Source organism: Heterodontus francisci, chromosome 18 (assembly GCF_036365525.1).
Source record: "Heterodontus francisci isolate sHetFra1 chromosome 18, sHetFra1.hap1, whole genome shotgun sequence".
NCBI classification, from domain to species: Eukaryota; Metazoa; Chordata; class Chondrichthyes; order Heterodontiformes; family Heterodontidae; genus Heterodontus; species Heterodontus francisci.
Genome location: NC_090388.1, coordinates 69,369,367 through 69,393,649, shown reverse-complemented (window position 1 = coordinate 69,393,649; position 24,283 = coordinate 69,369,367). Strand labels below are relative to the sequence as shown.

Genomic DNA, 24,283 nt, shown 5'->3' with positions numbered 1-24,283 from the left:
GGGTAGTATATTGTGCAAGTAGTGAGAGCTTGCACTTGATAGATACTGTGCAAGAAGTGAGAGCTTGCACTTGATAGATACTGTGCAAGTAGTGAGGGCTTGCACTTGATAGATACTGTGCAAGTAGTGAGGGCTTGCACTTGATAGATACTGTGCAAGTAGTGAGGGCTTGCACTTGATGCATTAAAGCGTGAATAAAACATTGCTATACCTTTCATCAGCCCGCTTTTGTAAATTCTTTAAGAGTAAGTGCAGATTAGGCATAACAGTTGGGACTAGGACAATATGCTGAGGAACTCCTGCCGTGATGTCCTGGGGCTGAGATGATTGGTCTCCAACAAACATCTTCCTTTGTGCTACTTATGATTCTGACCAGTTGGGAGTCTCCCCCCGCCCCCACCCCCCACAAACCTTCCACCCTACCCCAGATTTCCACTGACTTCAACTTTTGCTCAGGCCCTTGATGCCATACTTGGTCCAATGCTGCCTTGATGTCAAGGGCAGTCATTCCCACCTCACCTCTGGAATTCAGCAGCTCAAGTCTGGAAAAACAGAATGTGGTCTCCTCTACATTGGGAACACCAAACGCAGATTAGGTGGCCGCTTTGTGTTGCGGAACACTTCCGCTCAGTCCAAAAACATGACCCTGAGCTTCCATGTCGCTTGCCATTTCAACACACACCCCTGCTCTCATGCCCACAGTTCTGTCCTGGGCTTGCTGCATTGTTCCAGGGAACATCACGCAAGCTCGAGGAACAGCACCTCATTTACCGATTAGGCACACTGATGTTGTATTATATCAACAATTCAGTATTTTACTAAAGATATTTACATTGTTGAAGATAATCAAAATATACCCTTACTATCGATTACAGCATTTTCGTTCCAAAATATTTATATTTTAAGGCATGATTTTGAAAGGAAGTAAATGAGAGGAAACTAAATTTAACCGATGTTTCATCTCAGAAATGTGATTTGGTAAAACTTCACACATCAAGAGCATAACACCACAAATCAAGACCCTCCCCATATTACTTCACCCATACCAGGAGCAGCAGCAACTCAACTGTGATACAAGTATTTCCTGATTAACTTTGTCTAAGCATTCGCTTCTATGCTGTTTGAATTTCATTTTGACTAAAGGTATGAATGAACCTTTTCAGGGTATATACACAAATTGTTTGGGACTCAAACAGTTAAAACTGTGCAGTCCTTAGCTGGGCTTTGTAAACTAGTAATTTGTTCCAATAAACCTATGGTGAAATGCCACTGCAAACGCAAAGTCCATCTGCATTCTGAACTAGGAAGGAATGCTCTCTACATACAAAGTAGCAAGTAGTAACCGTTTCATGTAATATTCTTATGAGCAATAAGTAATAGTGTGCAAACAGTTCAAAACTTAACTGAGCTGTCACTTTGATTATCAATACATTGGGTTTTAAACTTATCTCTTATAATACTCAAATCGTTGCTGCCCACTTCGATCGATGTTATCTTAATCTTCATATGCATCTTGGCAGCAAGATTTTGAATTAGACTCATAGAAATAGATGAAGTACTGCAAGAAGTGTTACTATAAAGTTGCATATGAAAACAAGAAGAATTTGTTCCAGTTTTGAAACAGTTTATATTATTTCAGTCAACCAAAAGCTGATCCCTTGAGAGGATTGATCAATTACTTTAATTGGATCATTCTAAAATTAAGATGGGATAAGACCAAGAAAATGTACTATAAAAGCTGACTACCAGCTGATTGAGCTCATTTTCCATTAGAGCCCAAAATTATAACAATTTTCTCCCTTCAACAAAATAAGTGCAAAGATATCAAATGGTAATACTTTATCCTACAGTCAACCCTCAAGTACCCATCTCTTCTTACTAAAGCTGTCGCCAGGACAGTACAGTGTCGTTCCTGCTCATACAAGCCAGTGATTTATGCAGGAATCCTAATTACTTCCCAGTAATAATGGTACCATTTAGCAACTTGGTAGGGTGAAGTCCACTTCTGTCAAGTTAATTGCTGAATGGTATGAAGTAAATTTTCAAACTTTCACCCTCACCAGATCTGGGACACTCACACAACTTTGGAATTCTTTTGCCAGCAATCATCCCCAAAAGCAGTACAAAAGCAATGTAAAATTCTCCTTTCTCTGTGCCAATAGTGTATCTTACTTGCACACGTCAAACACACCCACGGACCAGTGTGGCATTTTAAACATTTCACAGTCACCTGTATAACCTCTGTACTGCAGATTCCCAACAAAACAAATCTGTGTACTGAATGGGTAGTTCTATGGCATCCCAAATTTAATTTTAGATAGTCATTTTGCTGTGCAACATTGCCGCAATGTAAAGCAAATAGTTATGTAAATGTTATTCAGTATGGCTGATCCTTGGTTATACCTTACCTGTTAGTCTCATTGTTCCAACTTTAACTTTATGATGTATCGGCAAACTCAAACACCTATAAAGAAAAAAAAATAAAGTTCATTCCAGTAATATAAAATGATTTTAACAGAAATAAATAATATTGGTGGTTTAAAATAAGATTCCAATAGAACTATTGGGAATGTACACATTTACACTTACACAGTGCAAGGTATATTGTGCCAGCGTTGCGTTTTTTAAAAATTGAAAGAAAAAACAAAGGGCAAAGTTCTGAAGTACAAGCCCCAACCAAGGCCGAGAAAAGTAGGAGAGAAATAAAGTAGAGTAGTGATTAGACAATACAAAGCTTGGGTTTAAAAGGCTATCGCGGTAGGCAGGGGCTTCCACAGTTTGAAGGTATGAAATGGTGCAATCAGTCTCATGTCTCGATTTTACACAATGAGGAGCAGAATAACCTATCAGGATTTATTTGAAACTGTAAAAGCTGAAGAGTGCACACCCAATAGAAGCGCAACAATCAACTTCAGTAACCCTGGATTAGGAAGGGGAAAAATAAAAATCAGAGTTCCCATGACTGATGGCTATCCATTTCTGCTTGGATTTTGTAGATATAGAAATAATTACTTTGGCATCACTTTCAACCAATTATTAACCTACAAAAACCATTTTCTGTAAACTGCTGAGAAAGTAAAAACTGGAAATAACTTAATCGCCAAAATTATCGGCTCTACCTCGTTTCATAAAGGCCCCCACCTGCCAAGAATGAGGCACACATTATTTCGCCACATGAACATTAAAACTTAAAATTGCAGCTGGGAAGAAAAGGCATTGCAAGGGGTTGCCGAGCCCTGACTGGAAAGACATTTACATATTAACAGCCAGTACTTGGAAAGGGAAAAAAGGGGCCACTCCCTGCTCCAATTTAATCCACAAAGGACTTTTGATTATCAGATGTTGAAGGTTAACTGCTGAGATGGCCGAATACACAAACTGGTCAGACCAGTTTAGTCACATGACTAACTGACTGTTGGAGTTTTTTGAATTTGTACTTACCACAGAGAATTTGAACTAAAAAAGCTGTTTGCTCCTGGACTGGAAAAGACCTCTCTCCTGTCTGCTCCCAACTCTTTCTCACGGAACTGAAGACCCATTGAAGACACATGAACCCCAAGAGAGAAAAGTCTCTTACAGTGAACCAGGTTTAAGAAGAATACTGGGCCCCAACGAAAGCAAGCCTACCTACATAGAACATTACAGCGCAGTACAGGCCCTTCAGCCCTCGATGTTGCGCCGACCTGTGAAACCATCTGACCTACACTGTTCCATTTTCATCCATATGTCTATCCAATGACCACTTAAATGCTCTTAAAGTTGGCGAGTCTACTACTGTTGCAGGCAGGGCGTTCCACGCCCCTACTACTCTCTGTGTAAAGAAACTACCTCTGACATCTGTCCTATGTCGATCACCCCTCAACTTAAAGCTATGTCCCCTTGTGTTTGCCATCACCATCCGAGGAAAAAGGCTCTCACTATCCACCCTGTCCAGCCCTCTGATTATCTTATATGTCTCTATTAAGTCACCTCTTCTCCTCCTTCTCTCTAACGAAAACAACCTCAAGTCCCTCAGCCTTTCCTCGTAAGACCTTCCCTCCATACCAGGCAACATCCTAGTAAATCTCCTCTGCACCTTTTCCAAAGCTTCCACGTCCTTCCTATAATGTGGTGACCAGAACTGCACGTAATACTCCAGGTGCGGCCGCACCAGAGTTCTGTACAGCTGCAGCATGACCTCGTGGCTCCTAAACTCGATCCCCCTACTAATAAAAGCTAACACACCATATGCCTTCTTAACAGCTCTATTAACCTGGGTGGCAACTTTCAGGGATTTATGTACCTGGACACCAAGATCTCTCTGCTCATCTACACTACCAAGAATCTTCCCATTAGCCCAGTATTCTGCAATCCTGTTACTCCTTCCGAAGTGAATCACCTCACACTTTTCCGCATTAAACTCCATTTGCCATCTCTCAGCCCAGCTCTGCAGCCTATCTATGTCCCTCTGTAACCTACAACATCCTTCGGCACTATCCACAACTCCACCGACCTTCGTGTCATCCGCAAATTTACTAACCCACCCTTCTACACCCTCATCCAGGTCATTTATAAAAATGACAAACAGCAGTGGCCCCAAAACAGATCCTTGCGGTACACCACTAGAAACTATACTCCAGGATGAACATTTACCATCAACCACCACCCTCTGTCTTCTTTCAGCTAGCCAATTTCTGATCCAAAGCACTAATTCACCTTCAATCCCATACTTCTGTATTTTCTGCAATAGCCTACCGTGGGGAACTTTATCAAACACCTTACTGAAATCCATATAGACCACATCCACGGCTTTACCCTCATCCACCTGTTTGGTCACCTTGTCAAAAAACTCAATAAGGTTTGTGAGGCACGACCTACCCTTCACAAAACCGTGCTGACTATCTCTAATGAACTTATTCTTTTCAAGATGATTATAAATCCTATCTCTTATAACCTTTTCCAACATTTTACCCACAACCGAAGTAAGGCTCACAGGTCTATAATTACCAGGGCTGTCTCTACTCCCCTTCTTGAACAAGGGGACAACATTTGCTATCCTACAGTCTTCCGGCACTATTCCTGTCGACAATGACGACATAAAGATCAAGGACAAAGGCTCTGCAATCTCCAACCTGGCTTCCCAGAGAATCCAAGGATAAATCCCATCTGGCCCAGGGGACTTATCTATTTTCACACTTTCCAAAATTGCTAACACCTCCTCCTTGTGAACCTCAATCCCATCTAGCCTAGTAGTCTGTATCTCAGTATTCTCCTCGACAACATTTTCTTTCTCGACTGTAAATACTGACGAAAAATATTCATTTAACACTTCCCCTATCTCCTCCGATTCCACACACAACTTCCCACTACTATCCTTGATTGGCCCTAACCTATCTCTAGTCATTCTTTTATTCCTGATATACCTATAGAAAGCCTTAGGGTTTTCTTTGATCCTATCCGCCAATGACGTCTCGTGTCCTCTCCTTGCTCTTCTTATCTCTCCCTTTAGATCCTTCCTGGCTAGCTTGTAACTATCAAGCGCCCTAACTAAGCCTTCACGTCTCATCCTAACATAAGCCTTCTTCTTCCTTTTGACAAGCTCTTCAACTTCTTTAGTAAACCACGGCTCCCTCGCTCGACAACTTCCTCCCTGCCTGACAGGTACATACTTATCAAGGACACGCAGTAGCTGCTCCTTGAATAAGCTCCACATTTCGATTGTGCCCATCCCCTGAAGATTCCTTCCCCATCCTACGCATCCTAAATCTTGCCTAATCGCATCATAATTTCCTTTTCCCCAGCTATAATTCTTGCCCTGCTGTATATGCCTGTCCCTGCCCATCGCTAAGGTAAACCTAACCGAATTGTGATCACTATCACCAAAGTGCTCACCAACTTCTAAATCTAACACCTGGCCGGGTTCATTACCCAGTACCAAATCCAATGTGGCATCGCCCCTGGTTGGCCTGTCCATATACTGTGTCAGAAAACCCTCCTGCACACACTGGACAAAAACAGACCCATCTAAAGTACTCGAACTATAGTATTTCCAGTCAATATTTGGAAAGTTAAAGTCCCCCATAACCACTACCCTGTTACTCTCGCTCCTGTCAAGAATCATCTTTGCTATCCTTTCCTCTACATCTCTGGAACTATTTGGAGGTCTATAGAAAACTCCCAACAGGGTGACCTCTCCTCTCCTGTTTCTAACCTCGGCCCAGACTACCTCAGTAGACGAGTCCTCAAACGTCCTTTCTGCCGCTGTAATACTTTCCTTGATTAACAATGCCACACCCCCCCCCCTCTTTTACCCTCTTTGTTTTTAGTGAAACATCTAAATCCCGGAACCCGCAACATCCATTCCTGTCCCTGCTCTACCCATGTCTCTGAAATGGCCACAACATCGAGATCCCAGGTACCAACCCATGCTGCAAGCTCACCCACCTTATTCCGGATGCTCCTGGCGTTGAAGTAGACACATTTTAAACCAAGCTCTTGCTTGCCAGTGCCCTCTTGTGTCCTTATAACCTTATCTCTGCCCTCACTACTCTCAACATCCTGCACACTGGAACTACAATTTAGGTTCCCATCCCCCTGCTGAATTAGTTTAAACCCCCCCGAAGAGCACTACAAAAGAATAGTGAGCTCGAACCACAGTAACAAGAAACTCTTCTGATATTGCCTCAAACCTCTCTACTTTATTTTTTCTTCTGCTCTGTTCTGTCTCTATGGGCATATCGTGTATGCATGATAGCATGGAGCGTAGTGTGTATCCGTAGATGTTAACCGAATTAGAGTTTAAGTTTTAATAAATTTCACTTTTCCCTTTAAACCTGGCAGCCTGTTTGTGCTTATTTATTTGCCTCATAATTGGAAAGCAGTGAACAAGGATTCACCAAAGGGGGAGCTCAAAACACTGTTTAAAAAATTAAACCCTGTTACAATAAGGCCAGGCGAAGACAGTAAAAGACCCCTAGACACCTTTCTCACCTGGTCGTAACAGACGATTGCAAACGTCTTCACTTTACCCTCATCTGATCCTGCTCTTTGCTATTCAGTTGTGTAGTTATTACATTTCTGTTTGGGCTTGGTTGCCATAAACTAAGTCCGTGGATACACTTGCATGCAACTATGTGTTTAGTCAGACACATTGCCCCCTATTGTTATCCCATGACTATCAGTCCTCTGTAACATCGTTCCTTCACATCTTTGCCACACAAATGCAGTAACAAAATTGGTAAACAGACATTGTGGAAAAATCATGCTTGATTTGTTCTATTCACAAACAGCACAGCTCTCTTCAACACACCCAAAATGGTTAACCTTACCTGATTACTTTCATTCTTACTTATCAACACAGTGGCGTGAAGAGTGGATAGCAAATGTGCTAATGGTAGGTTAATTATGTTGTTAAAGATACACAGGTGATGGGGATTGTTTTAGAGCAGATATAAAAGGGAGCCTCCTGGGACACGGGGACGGGGAAGAGGCAGATACGTAATGCTACTTTCTGTGAATAAACTGACTATCAAAAAAAGGATCTGTGTCTAGACCCATTCTTCACCATTTGGCTTGGATCTGTTTAACAAAATGCTCCAATGATATCATATCTCAAGCCCTACAGACCATCAACCAGGTCTCAACTGACCACGTTGTAGTTGCCTCCACATATGGGACACAAAAGCCCTTTTGGACAAATACAAACTATGTCCCATACAATTTTTAGATATATTAACATGAATGGATAACATACCCTGACATGACATGGCTGATCTGACATGCATTGTGGTAAAATTGAGCTAGTTTAACTTAGAAATACCTGCAACAATTGCAAAGCAGACATGTCACCAAGGCAAGACTGATAAGATCCAGTTATGTGGAGAGGTTCAGTTGTACTCCTTGGAGCACAGAAGGTCAAGATATTTGATAAAACCGTTCAACATCATGAACGGCTTTGATGAGATTAAATAAGGTGGAACTGTCGCTTGACAGTAAGCAGAGGGCATAGATTTAAGGTGATTAGCAAAAGAACCAAAAGTGACATGAAAAATATTTTTAATGCAGTGAGCTGTGATCTGGAATGCACTGCCTGAAAGGGTGCTGGAAGTGGATTCAACGGTAACTTTCAAAAGGGAATTGGATGAATACAAGAAAAGAAGAAATTTTCAGTGCGATTGGGGAAAGAGCAGGGGAGCAGAACCAATTGGACAGCTCTACTAAAGAGCTGGCACAGGCAGCTTGGGTCAAATGATGACCTTCTCTGCTGTATGATTTCATGATTCTAAAACATTCCCTTGGTTGGCCAGCTAAAACCTTTTGAACTAGGAATAAGAACAGGACTATGCCTGTCATTAACCAACCATATTATAAGCTTAATAAAGAGTGTGGCATAAAATATATTCAAATACATGGGATGTTTATACCTATGATTGCAAAATCACAAGAAATATCTAACAGCAACAACATTGGTTTTGGGGCAAGAAAATTACTGCAGGAAAGCAAGTAAAAGGTTCGAGGCACCAAAAATATGTTCCTGTGAAGCACAGATAAAGAGGCTTGGTCCAGCTGCAGTTTTGCGATATAATCAAGCTTAAAGTTAGCAGTTTGCCAGCTGATATAAATTGTTCCCTAAAGAATATAAAAGTGAGGGGATACTGATGCAAAGAGACAGCTTGAACTTAAGATAAAGGTTCCATCCAGCAGGCTGACTGGTGTAAGTTACTGTGGATGCGCAGAACACGCATATTTACCATGTTTGATGCAATAAAAGATAGTCGAGGACAAAAAAATATGCTAATCATATATTTCTTACGAAAGTATTATAGTTGCTGACATTAGATTCTCAAACCTATTACTTAGTTAGAATGTTAGTGACTCTTACATCTGCCACTGGTGAATCATATCTACTAAAATATTTTGGTGGTTTATGCATCAATGACAGCAATGCTCTGAGATGACTAGAATTAGATACTAAGTCTGCATACACAAAACAAATAAACACATGAAACTGGGTGAGATAAGGAAATAGTCTTGACTGGAATGTGCACTCCTCTCCCCCAATGTCACAGACATGGGTCAGAACTTCAGGAGATCAGAGGGGTGGTGGAAAAAAATACTGTCTGAAGGATTTTCCTCCTCTTCTTTTCCTTATTGTCTCAAGAGAAGCACTTCCCCAGAATCTTGCCATTGCATATTCCCTGGCAAACACAACACAAAGAAAAGCCTGCAAATCTTTAAGAAAATGCCAGCAATACAAAGAAGGTCGATCAGCTTCTTTGAATAAAAAAAAAGTTAACGTTTTGTGCGTCGGTCTTTCATCAAAGTTGTTGCAGCAAAGTGTCTACACTTGAAACATTAACCCATCTTTCCTATTCATAAATAATAAATGAACTGTGTACATCCAGTATTTGTGGTATTTATTTCACAATAAGTTTAGTACTGGCTCTATTATTGGAGGGGTGATATGACTAGCACAGTGAAGACATACTGCAGCAACTCAGACATAAAGGTCACAATGGCCAGGAATTTTTTTACTCGAATATGGCAAAGGCTCGATATTTTAATCTTTAAGAAAATTCAGAGACCTGAATATTTTTGTTGCATATTCGCTTTGGATATTCAAGGCTTAAAATATGTTATATCAAAATACTGAAGAACCAAATGGTCCTAATATATCCAGCTTAATATTGACACTAAGAAACACCGAGAGAAAACCTCATTAACTTGAAAAGGCATCATCTGGTAACCATTGTCATCTGTCAAAACCTTTATGAATAGCCTCATTCAAATCTTTTGAGTTCTGAAGTATTGACTCTTACTACAAACAACTGTGCAATTCCCTACCGGTTCACAAAAATCAAAGGCAAACTGCATTCTACTATAGTAAATAGATTATATGCAGAGTGCAAGAGAAGGTTATGAAGCTGTGGAATGCACTGAGTTAATGATTGAAGCAGAAACTATGCCAACTTCTAACAATAAGTTAAATAAGTGGCTAAAGGAAAGAGACGAAGGGACATAGGAACAGCATCAGTACAAGAGATTAGAACTACTGCTCACGTGGAGGTAAAACGCCAATGCAGACTGGTTGGACTGAGCAGCCTGCATGTTTGTTGAAATTTCCATGAGCTGACTTGTCAGCTCAATGCAGCTGGTAGCACCCTACATGTATCGTATTCCTTGACAAAATGCCCTCCAGAACTCAACCACCTTGCTTAGAAAAAATGCAGCATATTAGTTGGACCAGTTTAACTATCATTTTTGTATCAAATCTTAAGATTGTGCCAGTACACAAGTCACACCTACAGGTCTCCACTCAAGTATCTGCATTAAAAAGTATACGGTTATATAAAGACAAACTGTAGCTGTGTTCACTTCTATATTACATACAAAACAGCAACTATTAGGAAAGACATTTTTGAAAAATGAATTTTACCAGTAATATCTCTGACCTTTGGAAAGACAGAGTTCTACATACAAGTCCACCTGCTGCACATGCAGCCCTCAACTCCCCAGTGAGACTGTGCGGAGTCTTAAGGGAACACTTGAACGAGTGAACAAGCAAATGGTGCCAAGTAGCTCTGACAATACAGCATTCCCTCAGAAGTGCACTGAAATGTCAGCCTAGATTGTGTGAAGTCCTGCAATGAGGTTTGATCCTCTGGACTCACAGGTAAGAGCACTACTTACTGAGCCAAGCTGACTTTTTTAAACTATGATGTTATTAAGACATATCTATTTATGTCACATGAAAGCTGCTTAGCAAATAAAGAACATAAAAACAGGAAATACTCAGCAGGTCTGGCAGCATTTGTGGAGAGAGAAGCAGAGTTAACGTTTCAGGTCAGTGATCCTTCTTCAGAACTAGCAAATATTAGAAATGTAAAAGGTTATAAGCAAGTAAAGCAGGGGTGGGGCAAGAGATAACAAAGGAGAAGGTGTAAATAGTACAAGGTCACAGAATAGCTGACCAGAAGGTCGTGAAGCAAAGGCAAACAATATGTTAATGGTGTGTTGAAAGACAGTACAGATAGGGCGTTACTGGACTGAAAATTGAACAGCCGCAACTACAAACTTGAAAAAAGCAGTGGGTAAGCAAACTGAACAAACTAAAATGAAATAAAATAAACAAAAAAAATACATTAAAAAAGGGAAAAGAAAAAAATAACTAAAAATAAAAGTAAAATGGGGGGCCCGTCATGCTCCGAAATTATTGAACTCAATGTTCAGTCCGGCAGGCTGTAGTGTGCCTAATCGGTAAATGAGATGCTGTTCCTCGAGCTTGCATTGACGTTCACTGGAACACTGCAGCAATCCCAGGACAGAGATGTGAGCATGAGAGCAGGGGGGAGTGTTGAAATGGCAAGTAACTGGAAGCTCGGGGTCCTGCTTGCGAACCGAGCGGAGGTATTCTGCAAAGTGGTCACCCAGTCTGCGTTTGTATCACATTGTGAGCAGCGAATACAGTATACTACATTGAAAGAAGTACAAGTAAATTGCTGCTTCACCTGAAAGGAGTGTTTGGGCGTGGGATAGTGAGGAGAGAGGAGGTAAATGGGCAGGTATTACACCTCCTGCGATTGCAGGGGAAGGTGCCATGGGAAGGGGACGAGGTGGTGGCGGTAATGGAGGAGTGGACCAGGGTGGCACGGAGGGAATGATCCCTTTGGAATGCTGACAGGGGAAGGGTGGAGAAGATGCGTTTGGCAGTGGCATCACGCTGGAGGTGGCGGAAATGGCGGAGGATGATTCTTTGGATACGGAGGCTGATGGGGTGTAAAGTGAGGACAAGGGGAACCCTGTCGCGGTTATGGGAGGGAGGGGAAGGGGTGAGGGTAGAGGTGCAGGAAATGGGCCGGACACAGTTGAGGGCCCTGTCAACCACAGTGGAGGGGAATCCTTGGTTGAGGAAAAAGGAAGACATATCAGAAGCACTGTCATGGAAGGTAGCATCATCAGAGCAGATGCGTCAGAGACGGAGAAACGGGGAGAATGGAATGGAGTCCTTACAGGAGGCAGGGTGTGAAGTGTAGTCAAGGTGGCTGTGGGAGTCAGTGGGCTTATAACGGATATTAGTAGACAGCCTATCACCAGAGATGGAGATAGAGAAGTCAGGGAGGAAGTGTTGGAGATGGACCATGTAAAGGTGAGAGAAGGGTGGAAATTGGAAGCAAAGTTGATAAAGTTTTCCAGTTCGGGGGCGAGAGCAGGAAACGGCACCGATACGGTCATCAATGTACCGGAGAAAGAGTTGGGGGAGGGGGCCTGAGTAGGACTGGAACAAGGAATGATCGACATATCCCACAAATAGACAGGCATAACTAGGACCCATGCGGGTACCTATAGCAACACCTTTTACTTGACAGAAGTGAGTGGAGTTGAAGGAGAAGTTGTTCAATGTGAGAACAAGTTCAGCCAGGCGGAGGAGGATGGCAGTGAATGGGGACTGGTTGGGCCTTTGTTCAAGGAAGAAGCGGAGAGCCCTCAAACCGTCCTGGTGGGGGGTTCTCATCCTATTTATGTTGAGGAATCTGTGGGAAGCAGGAAGAGATTGCTCTCGCCATAGTTATCTTTCTACCTGCAAACACACATAGTCAAACCGCTAAAATGAAGGGAATCTGGTTCCACATGTCCAGTGTTAATTGGAGAAGCTCAAATGAGACCTGGGATGCAATCAGATCTTAGTGATATGTAGCAAAGTGTGTTATTAACTGGATGAGTATGGAATGTCTGCAAACAATAGCATTTTGTTACTGGAATACCAGCTTATTGCTGCAATGTATTCCTACTTACTTTCTGGTGGCAGAGTGATTTGCAGTTGAGCTTTCACATATCGGACGAAAGTTTTAAAAAGCCTGTCAATGGGACAAATATCTTTGTTGGGGGTTGCAATTTGATTGACTGTTACCTATTCAGGTTTCAGTTGCTGTGATCACACCGGCCAGGGCTGCCCATAACTGCATCTAATTTCCCCTTACACAACTGAGCCAATCTACCCAGCATTGGCCACATTGCAGATTCACAAAATGAGTCTACAAGTCTGCCAACTGTTGCTGTAATGTGAAAGCAGGGAGGTTGTAATTCTGCCCTCTCAGGTAGACACAATATCTATGACATTACAGAGCATTACATACTCTCAGCACTACATGAACTGCTATGCCTGTGCTGGGACGAGGGAGCAGTACCCCAGGACATGCGCGATGCCAACATCATCACCCTCTATAAAAACAAAGGTGACCGCGGTGACTGCAACAACTACCGTGGAATCTCCCTGCTCAGCATAGTGGGGAAAGTCTTTGCTCGAGTCGCTCTGAACAGGCTCCAGAAGCTGGCCGAGCGCGTCTACCCTGAGGCACAGTGTGGCTTTCGTGCAGAGAGATCGACTATTGACATGCTGTTCTCCCTTCGTCAGATACAGGAGAAATGCCGTGAACAACAGATGCCCCTCTACATTGCTTTCATTGATCTCACCAAAGCCTTTGACCTCGTCAGCAGACGTGGTCTCTTCAGACTACTAGAAAAGATCGGATGTCCACCAAAGCTACTAAGTATCATCACCTCATTCCATGACAATATGAAAGGCACAATTCAACATGGTGGCTCCTCATCAGAGCCCTTTCCTATCCTGAGTGGTGTGAAACAGGGCTGTGTTCTCGCACCCACACTTTTTGGGATTTTCTTCTCCCTGCTGCTTTCACATGCGTTCAAATCCTCTGAAGAAGGAATTTTCCTCCACACAAGATCAGGGGGCAGGTTGTTCAACCTTGCCCGTCTAAGAGCGAAGTCCAAAGTACGGAAAGTCCTCATCAGAGAACTCCTCTTTGCTGACGATGCTGCTTTAACATCTCACACTGAAGAATGCCTGCAGAGTCTCATCGACAGGTTTGCGTCTGCCTGCAATGAATTTGGCCTAACCATCAGCCTCAAGAAAACGAACATCATGGGGCAGGATGTCAGAAATGCTCCATCCATCAATATTGGCGACCACGCACTGGAAGTGGTTCAAGAGTTCACCTACCTAGGCTCAACTATCACCAGTAACCTGTCTCTAGATGCAGAAATCAACAAGCGCATGGGTAAGGCTTCCACTGCTATGTCCAGACTGGCCAAGAGAGTGTGGGAAAATGGCGCACTGACACGGAACACAAAAGTCCGAGTGTATCAGGCCTGTGTCCTCAGTACCTTGCTCTACGGCAGCGAGGCCTGGACAACGTATGCCAGCCAAGAGCGACGTCTCAATTCATTCCATCTTCGCTGCCTTCGGAGAATACTTGGCATCAGGTGGCAGGACTATATCTCCAACACAGAAGTCCTTGAAGCGGCCAACATCCCCAGCTTATACACACTACTGAGTCAGCGGCGCTTGAGATGGCTTGGCCATGTGAGCCGCATGGAAGATGGCAGGATCCCCAAAGACACATTGTACAGTGAGCTCGCCACTGGTATCAGACCCACCGGCCGTCCATGTCTCCGTTATAAAGACGTCTGCAAACGCGACATGAAATCGTGTGACATTGATCACAAGTCGTGGGAGTCAGTTGCCAGCATTCGCCAGAGCTGGCGGGCAGCCATAAAGACAGGGCTAAATTGTGGCGAGTCGAAGAGACTTAGTAGTTGGCAGGAAAAAAGACAGAGGCGCAAGGGGAGAGCCAACTGTGCAACAGCCCCACAAACAAATTTCTCTGCAGCACCTGTGGAAGAGCCTGTCACTCCAGAATTGGCCTTTATAGCCACTCCAGGCGCTGCTTCACAAACCACTGACCACCTCCAGGCGCGTATCCATTGTCTCTCGAGATAAGGAGGCCCAAAAGACAGAGCAAGAGCAGGGGCGCTCTCCCCAGTGTCATGACGAACATTTACCCCTCAGCCAACATCATTAAAACAGGCAATCTGTTATGAGCACATTGCTGTTTTGGGGATCTTGCTGTATGCAAATTGGTTGCCATGTTTCGGACAACAATGATTACTCTTCAAAATTACTTGATTGGCTGTAAAGCGTTTGGGATGTCTTGAAATTGTGAAAGACATAATGAATACAAAATAATTCCAAGTCTTTCTTTGCACATGAGATACAATCGGATATCTAAATTGCATAGTGGAGCTCATTTGTCCAGCACATGACTGAAATGTAAAAGGGGAAAGCAGTGCATGCAAGTCACTGTTATTACGATACAATTTGGGATCAACCAAACAAAAGAACAGCATTCATCAAAGAACCACATTGGGGGGGGGGGGGGGGGGGAAGAGGGCGTAAAAACTGATAAATGAGATTTCACCATAGTTTTGTACTTTAATGTAATGGTCAAATCAAAGTCGATATGAATTATACATTATACAAAGTATACAACAAAAAGTTAGACCTTGATTTATTCGAAGGCTACCAGCTAGTGGTCTATAGTGAATGTTCTTTTGCAATTATGTCAACTGTGAGCTCACATGTAGGCCAAGTCCATTAACACAGTGGCACGGCGGTTAGCACCACAGCCTCACAGCTCCAGCGACCCGAGTACTGCCTGTGCGGAGTTTGCAAGTTCTCCCTATGACCGCGTGTGTTTCCGCCGGGTGCTCCGGTTTCCTCCCACAGCCAAGGACTTGCAGGTTGATAGGTAAATTGGCAATTGTAAATTGCCCCCCGTGTAGGTAATTGGTAGGGGAATTGAGGGGATGTGGTAGGAATATGGGATTAATGTAGGATTAGTATAAATGGTTGGTTGATGGTCGGCACAAACTCGGTGGGCTGAAGGGCCTGTTTCAGTGCTGTATCTTAAAATAAATAAAAGAAAATAAATAAGTCTCCAAAGAACAAGGGCAAGATGAAACTCCGGTTGACTCTGAAGGCACAAAATGTCGAAAGCTGCCACTACTATTCTCCAGGCAAATCTCCAAAACGGCGCTCAGCTCCCACCTAAACAGGTTTCCAAATCCAGTACTACTAATCGCTGCAGACAAATGTCAATGTCCACACAAAAGGTAGGTATCCCAAAACAAACCAACAGCTTCACTAAATGACAAAGATTTTCATCATGATGGCTTTCCTTCAAATATATCTGACGAAGGGGAAAATTTCCACCATAGCCTGAGTACTATTAGGAAGTGACCAAACTATGAGAAAGGCCCTTGTCTTTTCTTTTAAAATATTGTGAGCTTTATTGCAACATTAAAATACCAGATGTTCTGGGCGTAACCATTTTCATCTATCCAGGGCATCAGGAGTAAGGTAGAAGGACCTCTAGTTACAACCAGAACATGCCTCTTCTAATCTGTTATACCTATTAAACCCGAATTCCCTGTGTGTGCAGTCACTTATGCATTGACTACATAGCATTGTAGCATACTAACAATATGGACTTCCATCACACTGTCCCTGGACAGGAATATTAACAGAAAGTTACAACTAACTTTCCTTTGCCACCTGTGCCAACTTAAACTGTGGATGCTCAATGCCAACACTGACACAGAAGTAAGGGTGGGGGATAGGATAGGTAAGAGACAAGCACAGAAACACCCCCCGCATCCTCTGCCAACTACCACCCCAAACCCCCTCACAAGCCTGTGTTGGGTCCACCACTATTTTTAATTTAGATCAACCTGGAAATCAGAAACTCAAGGCAAATTGCACCAATTTGCTGACAATATCCAACTAGGCAGCCACTAGATTTGAACAAGGCAGTCCAGAAATTACAGAATGAGGTGAACAGAATACCGAAGAGGGCTGAACAATAATAGATTTGCATGAAATTCGATAGAATGTTGCAGCACAGAAACAGGCCATTTAGCCCAACAGGCCTACACCGCTGTTGATGCTCCACCAAAGCCTCCTCCCACCTTGGTACAGACAAATGTAAAGTACTGCACATAGAAACAAAAGACATATACTCCATGAACCGTGTTCAAATAACTACGGATGAAACTGAAAGAAACCCAAGAGTCTTTGTAATACTCAAAGCACACGATGTCTAACAAATGCAAAGCAACAACCAATAAGGTTAACATCTTGACCTCCGTAGCCAAAACAGTAGAGTACAAGTCAGGAGAAGTCACGATCAAACAGCACAGTAATCCAACCAGACCACACATTGAATAGTGTCCAAACTGGAAAATCTTTCATTCTCCTCAAAAGTCGAGCCACAAGTGAGACATTGAAACGCTAGAGGCTGTACAGAGCAAAGCAATGAGGCTGATCCCTATAAGCAGTCTAAGTTATCAAATAAAGCATTGTACACTCAATGGAATTTAGAAGAATGAGAGGTGATCAAGAGATTCCGATACTTTAAAATGTATGCAGGACCAAGGTGAAGTAAAGACGTCCAAAAAATTTTTGCAACAGCTGGCATTTATATAGTGCCTTTAACTTAATAAAATATCTCTAGGTGCTTCACAGAAGTGTTAAAAGACAAGCCACATAGGGAGAGGTGACCAAAAGCTTATCAAAGAAGTCGATTATAATGTTCCAATTGCCAACGTGGCTGAGAAGAACCAACTCAGTATAAATCAGGAATCACATCCCACACCATCACATCTGTGTCGCTTAGTACCTTTATCTATTCCCATTGCCACAAGATTGTTAAAAAACACCTGGTAAAGGAGAATCTTTGTGTGATGATTAGGAGAGGTAACCAAAAGTTTGGTGGAAGATACTTTGACAAAAGCTTTGAAAGCAAGATGGGGTTTGAGGAGAATCTCAAAGAGAAAGCCCAAGTCAGTTAAAGGATTTGCCACAGAGGGTGAGGGGGAGTGAAATCTGATATGCTCGATATGGTCCAGCCAAAAGGCAATAGTGCTCAATATGGAAACTATTGTTGCACCTAACCCCATGATTAGCTTTGTAAAGTGTCAGTTTTAAAATAACATTAAGTCCCATTTTCCAGATGAAATGATTAACTTTCCTTTAAAACAACTCAACAATATGACAACAGAATTTAGCTATTTCAACTGTTAAACCGGAGGCTAGAGCAATGCACTGTCAATTCAGTCCCATCGCTCCACAGGTCGCAGCATATTATTAAAGCTTTCCCACCCAACTGGAAAACAACCAAATTAAACACTCTAGTAACCCCCCCAGAATAAAACAGACCAAACCAGCTATCTTTAGATAACAAATTAACAATTTATTAAAACTAAACCTTAAATACTATTAAGATAAACCTATGTCCAAAGACTACATAACTTATTTTAAGCTAACTCCCCCATTCACACAGATAATGGTTAACTTTTTTTTAAGATGATGTTTTTAAAAATTAGCTGTTTCTTAAGAATAAATCGATAACTAGGTTATAGTCTTTGTGGGTTACGTTCCTGATGGGTGAGGTATCCTATTGTAAAAATAATCAAATGCCACTCGAAATCTCCACGCGGATTTGATGAAACAGTCCTTCAATAGATAGGCATTCAAATCACTTCGGCTGCAGCAGGCGCAAAACAGTTCTCCAAACAAGGAAGATAGCAATGGGTCCACTCGGACTTTAAAACTGACAAAAATCTCAGTCGAAACTTTACTGCAAATTCAAGAAAACGCAATCAGTCAAGAGAGATTCAATCTTGAAGCAACGACTTCTTAGATTGGAAGTAAAGAAAAAGGAATTTTGCTACTTCCAGCAATACGAATGGTCTCTTCAAAGGGTTTTTTCATCCATAGGCAATTAACACAGCCTGTAGCTCATTGTAGAAATTCTGCTGAGAGAAATAGGCAGCTCCTTTCCTCCAGTAAGCATGCTTTGCTGGTGTCTCTCAAAACTGGTTTTAGCTGGTTTTTACATGCAGTTAAATTACACCATGTGACCTCCTCACTCTCTTGCTGTTGCCCAGCCAACAAGTGCAGCTGTGGCATACTGCTCTCAGAAATCTAAAACTTCCCTTTCTGTCTGAAAGGTACACTGTTTTTAACAGTCTTAAAGACACAGTTTTAATCCAACGAGAAAATATAGTGTGCTGAGTCACAGCCCACATTTTCCTTTTGAGTGTACAAATTGATTGCTGCATTTGTCTATCTAACAAGGACTACACTTCAATCGTAATTAATTAGGTGCAAAGCACTTTAAGTCATTCTGAAGATGCAAAAGACACTCCTTTGGCTAAAAGTAGCTATTAATGTCTATATTACATTTGCAATCCTTGTAACTTTCTGCATGCTGTGAAAGATGATGTCTTCAGTGCTAGAGGATATCAGGTTCCGATTTGAAACAATTTGACTTTTCTTGCAATAACAGTGTGGATTACTCTTGATATTATAACAAGATGTAAAATCCCTCTCTCCCACCTTTTGACATGATTCTCTCAAAATAACATTCACGATTAAAAATGCAATATCAAAAGATTGTACATTTAATGCTGGATGAGTGCCAGGTATTAGCATTTATTAAATAACATCCATTTCCTAAATAATCCAATTTTTCAGGTTCCTCCAGTTATGCAGAGCCAGGAATACTAATGGTGTCTGTTTTTGTAATACAGCAGCAGGTGCTATTGCAATTACAGGGAATGTTACTGAAGCTCTCATGAGCCCTGGTGACAGCAAGGGATTGGTTGAGTAGTTGTAAACTCGAGCTGTAATCTTTCTTACTCAAAAAATTATTTGAATCTTACACTGTCATTTTACATTAGGTTAGTTCAGCCATAAATGCTTAATTAAAGAGATTATATATTTAGAGCTCAGGAAATGAACTATGCTGACAGTGTTAGATAATGATGGGTGGGAGGAAGCTCATGTGGAGTATAAACACCGGCATGACCAGTTGGGTTAAATGAAAGATAGAAGCAAAATACTGCAGATGCTGGAAATCTGAAATAAAAACAAAGAGTTGGAAATGCACAGAAGGTCTGGCAGCATCTGTGGAGAGAGAAACACATTTGCCTTTTAACACACCTATTACTATTCCCTTTGCCTTTTGTTCCATGACATTGTCATTTAATCTCTCCTCCCCTCTCACATCCCTTCCTTTTGTTCTTCTTCCACCCCTCCCTCTTTCACTGGCTCAAAGCCATTTCTAACCTTTGCCAATTCTGATGAACATCCCAGCTGAGCACATCACATTGAACCTCAAGCCCCAACTATCATAATTGACCTCACCAAAGAAAGCATTTTAGGGGATTCAAGGTGCTGTACAGGCAACTGAGTGAGAACTATTTACTAAAATTAGCACATTTGTGTGTGTATTAATCAAATTTCAGCTGGAAGCAAGAATTAACTTCACAAAATATTTTGAACAATTTGGTAGGTTTCTTCATGGCATTTGCCAATTTAGAATTGCTTTTAGAAAGGAAAGATATGAATGTACAATTTGCTGCTGCTTTACTTGGAGTCATAGAGTTATCCTGCACAGAAACAGGCCCTTCGACACATTGTGTCATGCCGGCCATCAAGCACCTAACTATTCCAATCCCATTTTCCAGCACTTGGCCCATCTCCTTTATGCTATGGCATTTCAAGTGCTCATCTAAATACTTCTTAAATGTTGTGAGGGTTCCTGCCTCTACCACCCCTTCAGGCAGAGTGTTCCAGATTCCAACCACACTCTGATGAAATTATTTTTTCCTCAAATCCCCTCTAAACCTCCTGCCCCTCACTTTAAATCTATGCCCCCTGATAACTGACATCTTCACTAAGGGAAAATGTTTCTTCCTATCTACGCCCCTCATAATTTTGTACACCTCAATCATGTCCCCCCTCAGCCTTCTCTTCTCTAAGGAAAACAACCCTAGCCTATCCAGCCTCTCTTCATAACTGAAATGCTCCAGCCCAGGCAACATCCTGGTGAATCTCCTCTGCACCTTCTCCAGTACAATCACATCCTTCCTACAGTTTGGCGACCAGAACTGTACACAGTACTCCAGTTGTGGCCTAACTAGCATTTTATACAGCTCCATCATAACCTCCCTGCTCTTATAATTCTATGCCTCGGCTAATAAAGGCAAGTATCCCATATGCCTTCCTAACCATCTTATCTACCTGTGCTGCTGCCTTCAGTGATCTATGGACAAGTACACCAAGATCCCTCTGACCCTCTGTACTTCCTATGGTCCTATATTCCCTTGCCTTGCTAGTCCTCCCAAAATGCATCACCTCATACCTCTCAGGATTAAATTCTTGCTTGTTGCCAGTTTCACAGACTATGTTCTCCACTTTTGATTTGTATGGCTAAATTGCAGTTGAAAAAGTAGCCATCAGGCTAGTATGATGCAATAACTTATGCATAGATGCTACGTTGTGTTACAGACAAAATATGCTGGACTCAAAACACTGTTTAGAAAACGGCATTGGAAAACAGTAGTTGAGTATATTTAAGAGAGATCTATAGATTTTTTGATACTCAGGGAATCAAGGGATTTGGGGATAATGCGGGGAAATAGAGTTGAGGTTGCAGGTTGGCCATAATCTTCCTGAATGGTGCAGCAGGGTGCAAGAGTCAAATGATCCGTTCCTATTTCTTAACATTGTCAATGAAGCTCAGTTGGGCAGAGCTCGATATGAGGCACTCCAATGGTAGTGCAGATGGAAAATGCCCAGGCAATGAAGTAGCCAAGTGGGAATGTCAGGAGAAATCCACAAGGCCAGAGACAGGAGAACTGTTAGCAGGGCAGTTACCCAAGGAGGAACGAGCCAGCAGGGCCAAGTTTCTGAATTGTTAAAATAAACAAGTGTAATAAAGAATGTAAAAGGAATAATAACTGCCTTGTACTGATTAAAATAGGTGCAAGAAATTTGGCTAATTTGAAGAGAATAAAAATGTCCATTAGGAAGTGTGATGAAAATGTACGCTAGCTATTCCAGTTTTATATCACTGATTTCTGTGCTGTTGCTTATAAAGTGTCTCTCGCAATTATCTGCCATTGACCAATCTTACCTAACTTTTACAGCATAGTTCATAAAATGATAATGTATAGTTTAATCTGTACAAAATTTATGCAGTTAATACTAAAATTAACAATTTAAAGGGAATTGAGGGCAGGAGAGAACTAGCCAGCATGCGTGCAAGTGAATGAGAATAGAGAGACAGATAGCTGTGGTCTGGCAGAGACACAATTAACAACTGTATATGTAGAGGCCAGCACTGAGACCAAGTAGCATGATTGTAGGCACTGTCAAGACAGGATGTGGATGGCAAATCAGAGGAAGAAATGGGGAGCAGCACAGCAGCTGGGCAGAGGGAAACGGGCACAGCTGAGAGGCTGACATCTGCTTAGAGGGGAAATAATTATATAGCAACGACTTCGGGAGTTCAAAGTTACAATAAAATGGCTGAGGAATGACAGTCACCAGTGCTGGGAGTAAATCAGAGTTAAGTTAAAAAAAAATGTTAGATTTGAATAATTTTGGCAATAACCGAAATAGATTTACTAGAATTGAACAGAAGGGGTGCCAGTAAAGTGTTACAGGCAGTGCATATATAGAAACACAGAAAAATTGGAGAGGGCCATTCGGCCCTTCGAGCCTGCACCACCATTCAATACGATCATGGCTGATCATCCAAACTCAGTACCCTGTTCCCCGTATCCCTTGATCCCTTTAACCCTAAGAATATATCCAACTCTTTCTTGAATATATTTAATGATTGGGCCTCAACTGCTTTCTGTGGTAGAGAATTCCACGGGTTCACCAGCCTCTGGGTGAAGAAATCCCTCCTCATCTCAGTCTTAAATGGCTTACCCCCTTATCCTTGGACTGTGACCCCTGGTGCTAGACTCCCCCACCATCGGGAATATCCTTCCTCCATCTAGTCTGTCCAATCCTGTTAGAAAGCTACAAAACTCTATGAGACCTGCTCTCATTCTTCTAAACTCTAGCGAATACAGGCGGCGGGGGCGGTTGGGAAGAGATGCTGGAATGTTCCGGCAGGTTCGGGGAGGACACGGGTGCCGCTGTTGCTGCGGTGAACACCCCCTCCCCCAAATGCCTGACTGAAGCGGTCAGTCTGTCCGGAGGGACGGAGCTGTCACCGGCTGCACAGAGCGACCGCTCGAGAACCCGAAGACGCTGATGCCATCACTCACCTGCTCTCTTGGTCCGATCTGATCCGATCGCTGCCTGCGCTAAACTCCAACCCTGTGACTCAGACTAAGCTCAGGAAACCGCAAAGCGACAGGAGGAGGAAACGCCGCTCCCGGAGCATCTGCTGAGCGCCCGCCCCCGGCACCGCCACCTGGAGGACAGAGGCAGAACGACTCCCCCGGCACCGCCACCTGGAGGACAGAGGCAGAACGACTCCCCCGGCACCGCAACCTCCACCGCCACCTGGAGGACACCGGCAGAACGACTCCCCCGGCACCGCCACCTGGAGGACACAGGCAGAACGACTCACCCGGCACCGCAACCGCCACCGCCACCTGGAGGACACAGGTAGGCACCGCCACCGCCACCTGGAGGACACAGGCAGAACAATTCCCCCGGCACCGCCACCTGGAGGACACAGGTAGGCACCGCCACCTGGAGGACACAGGCAGAACAATTCCCCCGGCACCGCCACCTGGAGGACACAGGCAGAACGATTCCCCCTCCCCCGGCACCGCCACCTGGAGGACACAGGCAGAACGACTCCCCCTTTCCCGGCACCGCCACCGCCACCTGGAGGACACAGGCAGAACGATTCCCCCTCCCCCGGCACCGCCACCTGGAGGACACAGGCAGAACAATTCCCCCGGCACCGCCACCTGGAGGACACAGGTAGGCACCGCCACCTGGAGGACACAGGCAGAACGATTCCCCCGGCACCGCCACCTGGAGGACACAGGCAGAACAATTCCCCCGGCACCGCCACCTGGAGGACACAGGCAGAACAATTCCCCCGGCACCGCCACCTGGAGGACACAGGCAGAACGATTCCCCCTCCCCCGGCACCGCCACCTGGAGGACACAGGCGAAAGAGCTTGGAGAAAATGTCAGGTCTGGGCTGAATTTTTCGGTTCGGACGGCAACGGAAGGCGGAAGCGGCCCGAAAATACCGGCACTGGCCGGTTGCTCGTTTCCCAGTGCTGTCCACCACCAGCCATGTTTTCAGGAGGTGGGGTTGTTGGGGGGTTGGGACCACGACCCCACCCTTTCCCTGATTAAGGCGGGTGAGGAGCTGGTTAACAGGGTGCGGGGTGTTGAGTTTTTCACAGCAGTGCACGGGCTGTCTGGGGCAGACTCAGTGAAAGGAGGTGGCTGGACATTGGGAAGCCCTGTCCTTTGGGGAGCAGTCATTGACAAACAGGTGCCATTGACTCGGTGCAGCTGGCAGGGAAAGTGGGCAGTGCAGGGGGTGAACCACCGTGGATGGATCCTTGTGAACAAGGGATATCTCTTCAAGAGATGGGTAATCACCCCTCTACA

General features: G+C 43.5%; 1 protein-coding gene across 3 annotated transcripts in view; it reads right to left on the bottom strand.

The window, feature by feature from the left end:
- Positions 1-23,088, bottom strand: part of LOC137379706 (protein FAM3C-like) — a 78,703-nt gene extending 55,615 nt beyond the window's left edge. Inside the window, exons 1-2 of one of the 3 annotated variants that reach the window (XM_068050942.1) lie at positions 22,966-23,088; positions 2,409-2,464 (exon numbers count right to left, since the gene is read on the bottom strand). In XM_068050942.1, coding sequence (XP_067907043.1) covers positions 2,409-2,421 — 13 coding nt within the window. In that variant the 5' untranslated portion in view covers positions 2,422-2,464; positions 22,966-23,088. Of the gene's footprint in view, positions 1-2,408; positions 2,465-2,589; positions 2,614-10,414; positions 10,439-22,965 lie in introns of those variants that run through there. The other 2 variants (XM_068050944.1, XM_068050943.1) reach the window with 2 other exon arrangements.
- Positions 23,089-24,283: the final 1,195 nt, after the last annotated feature.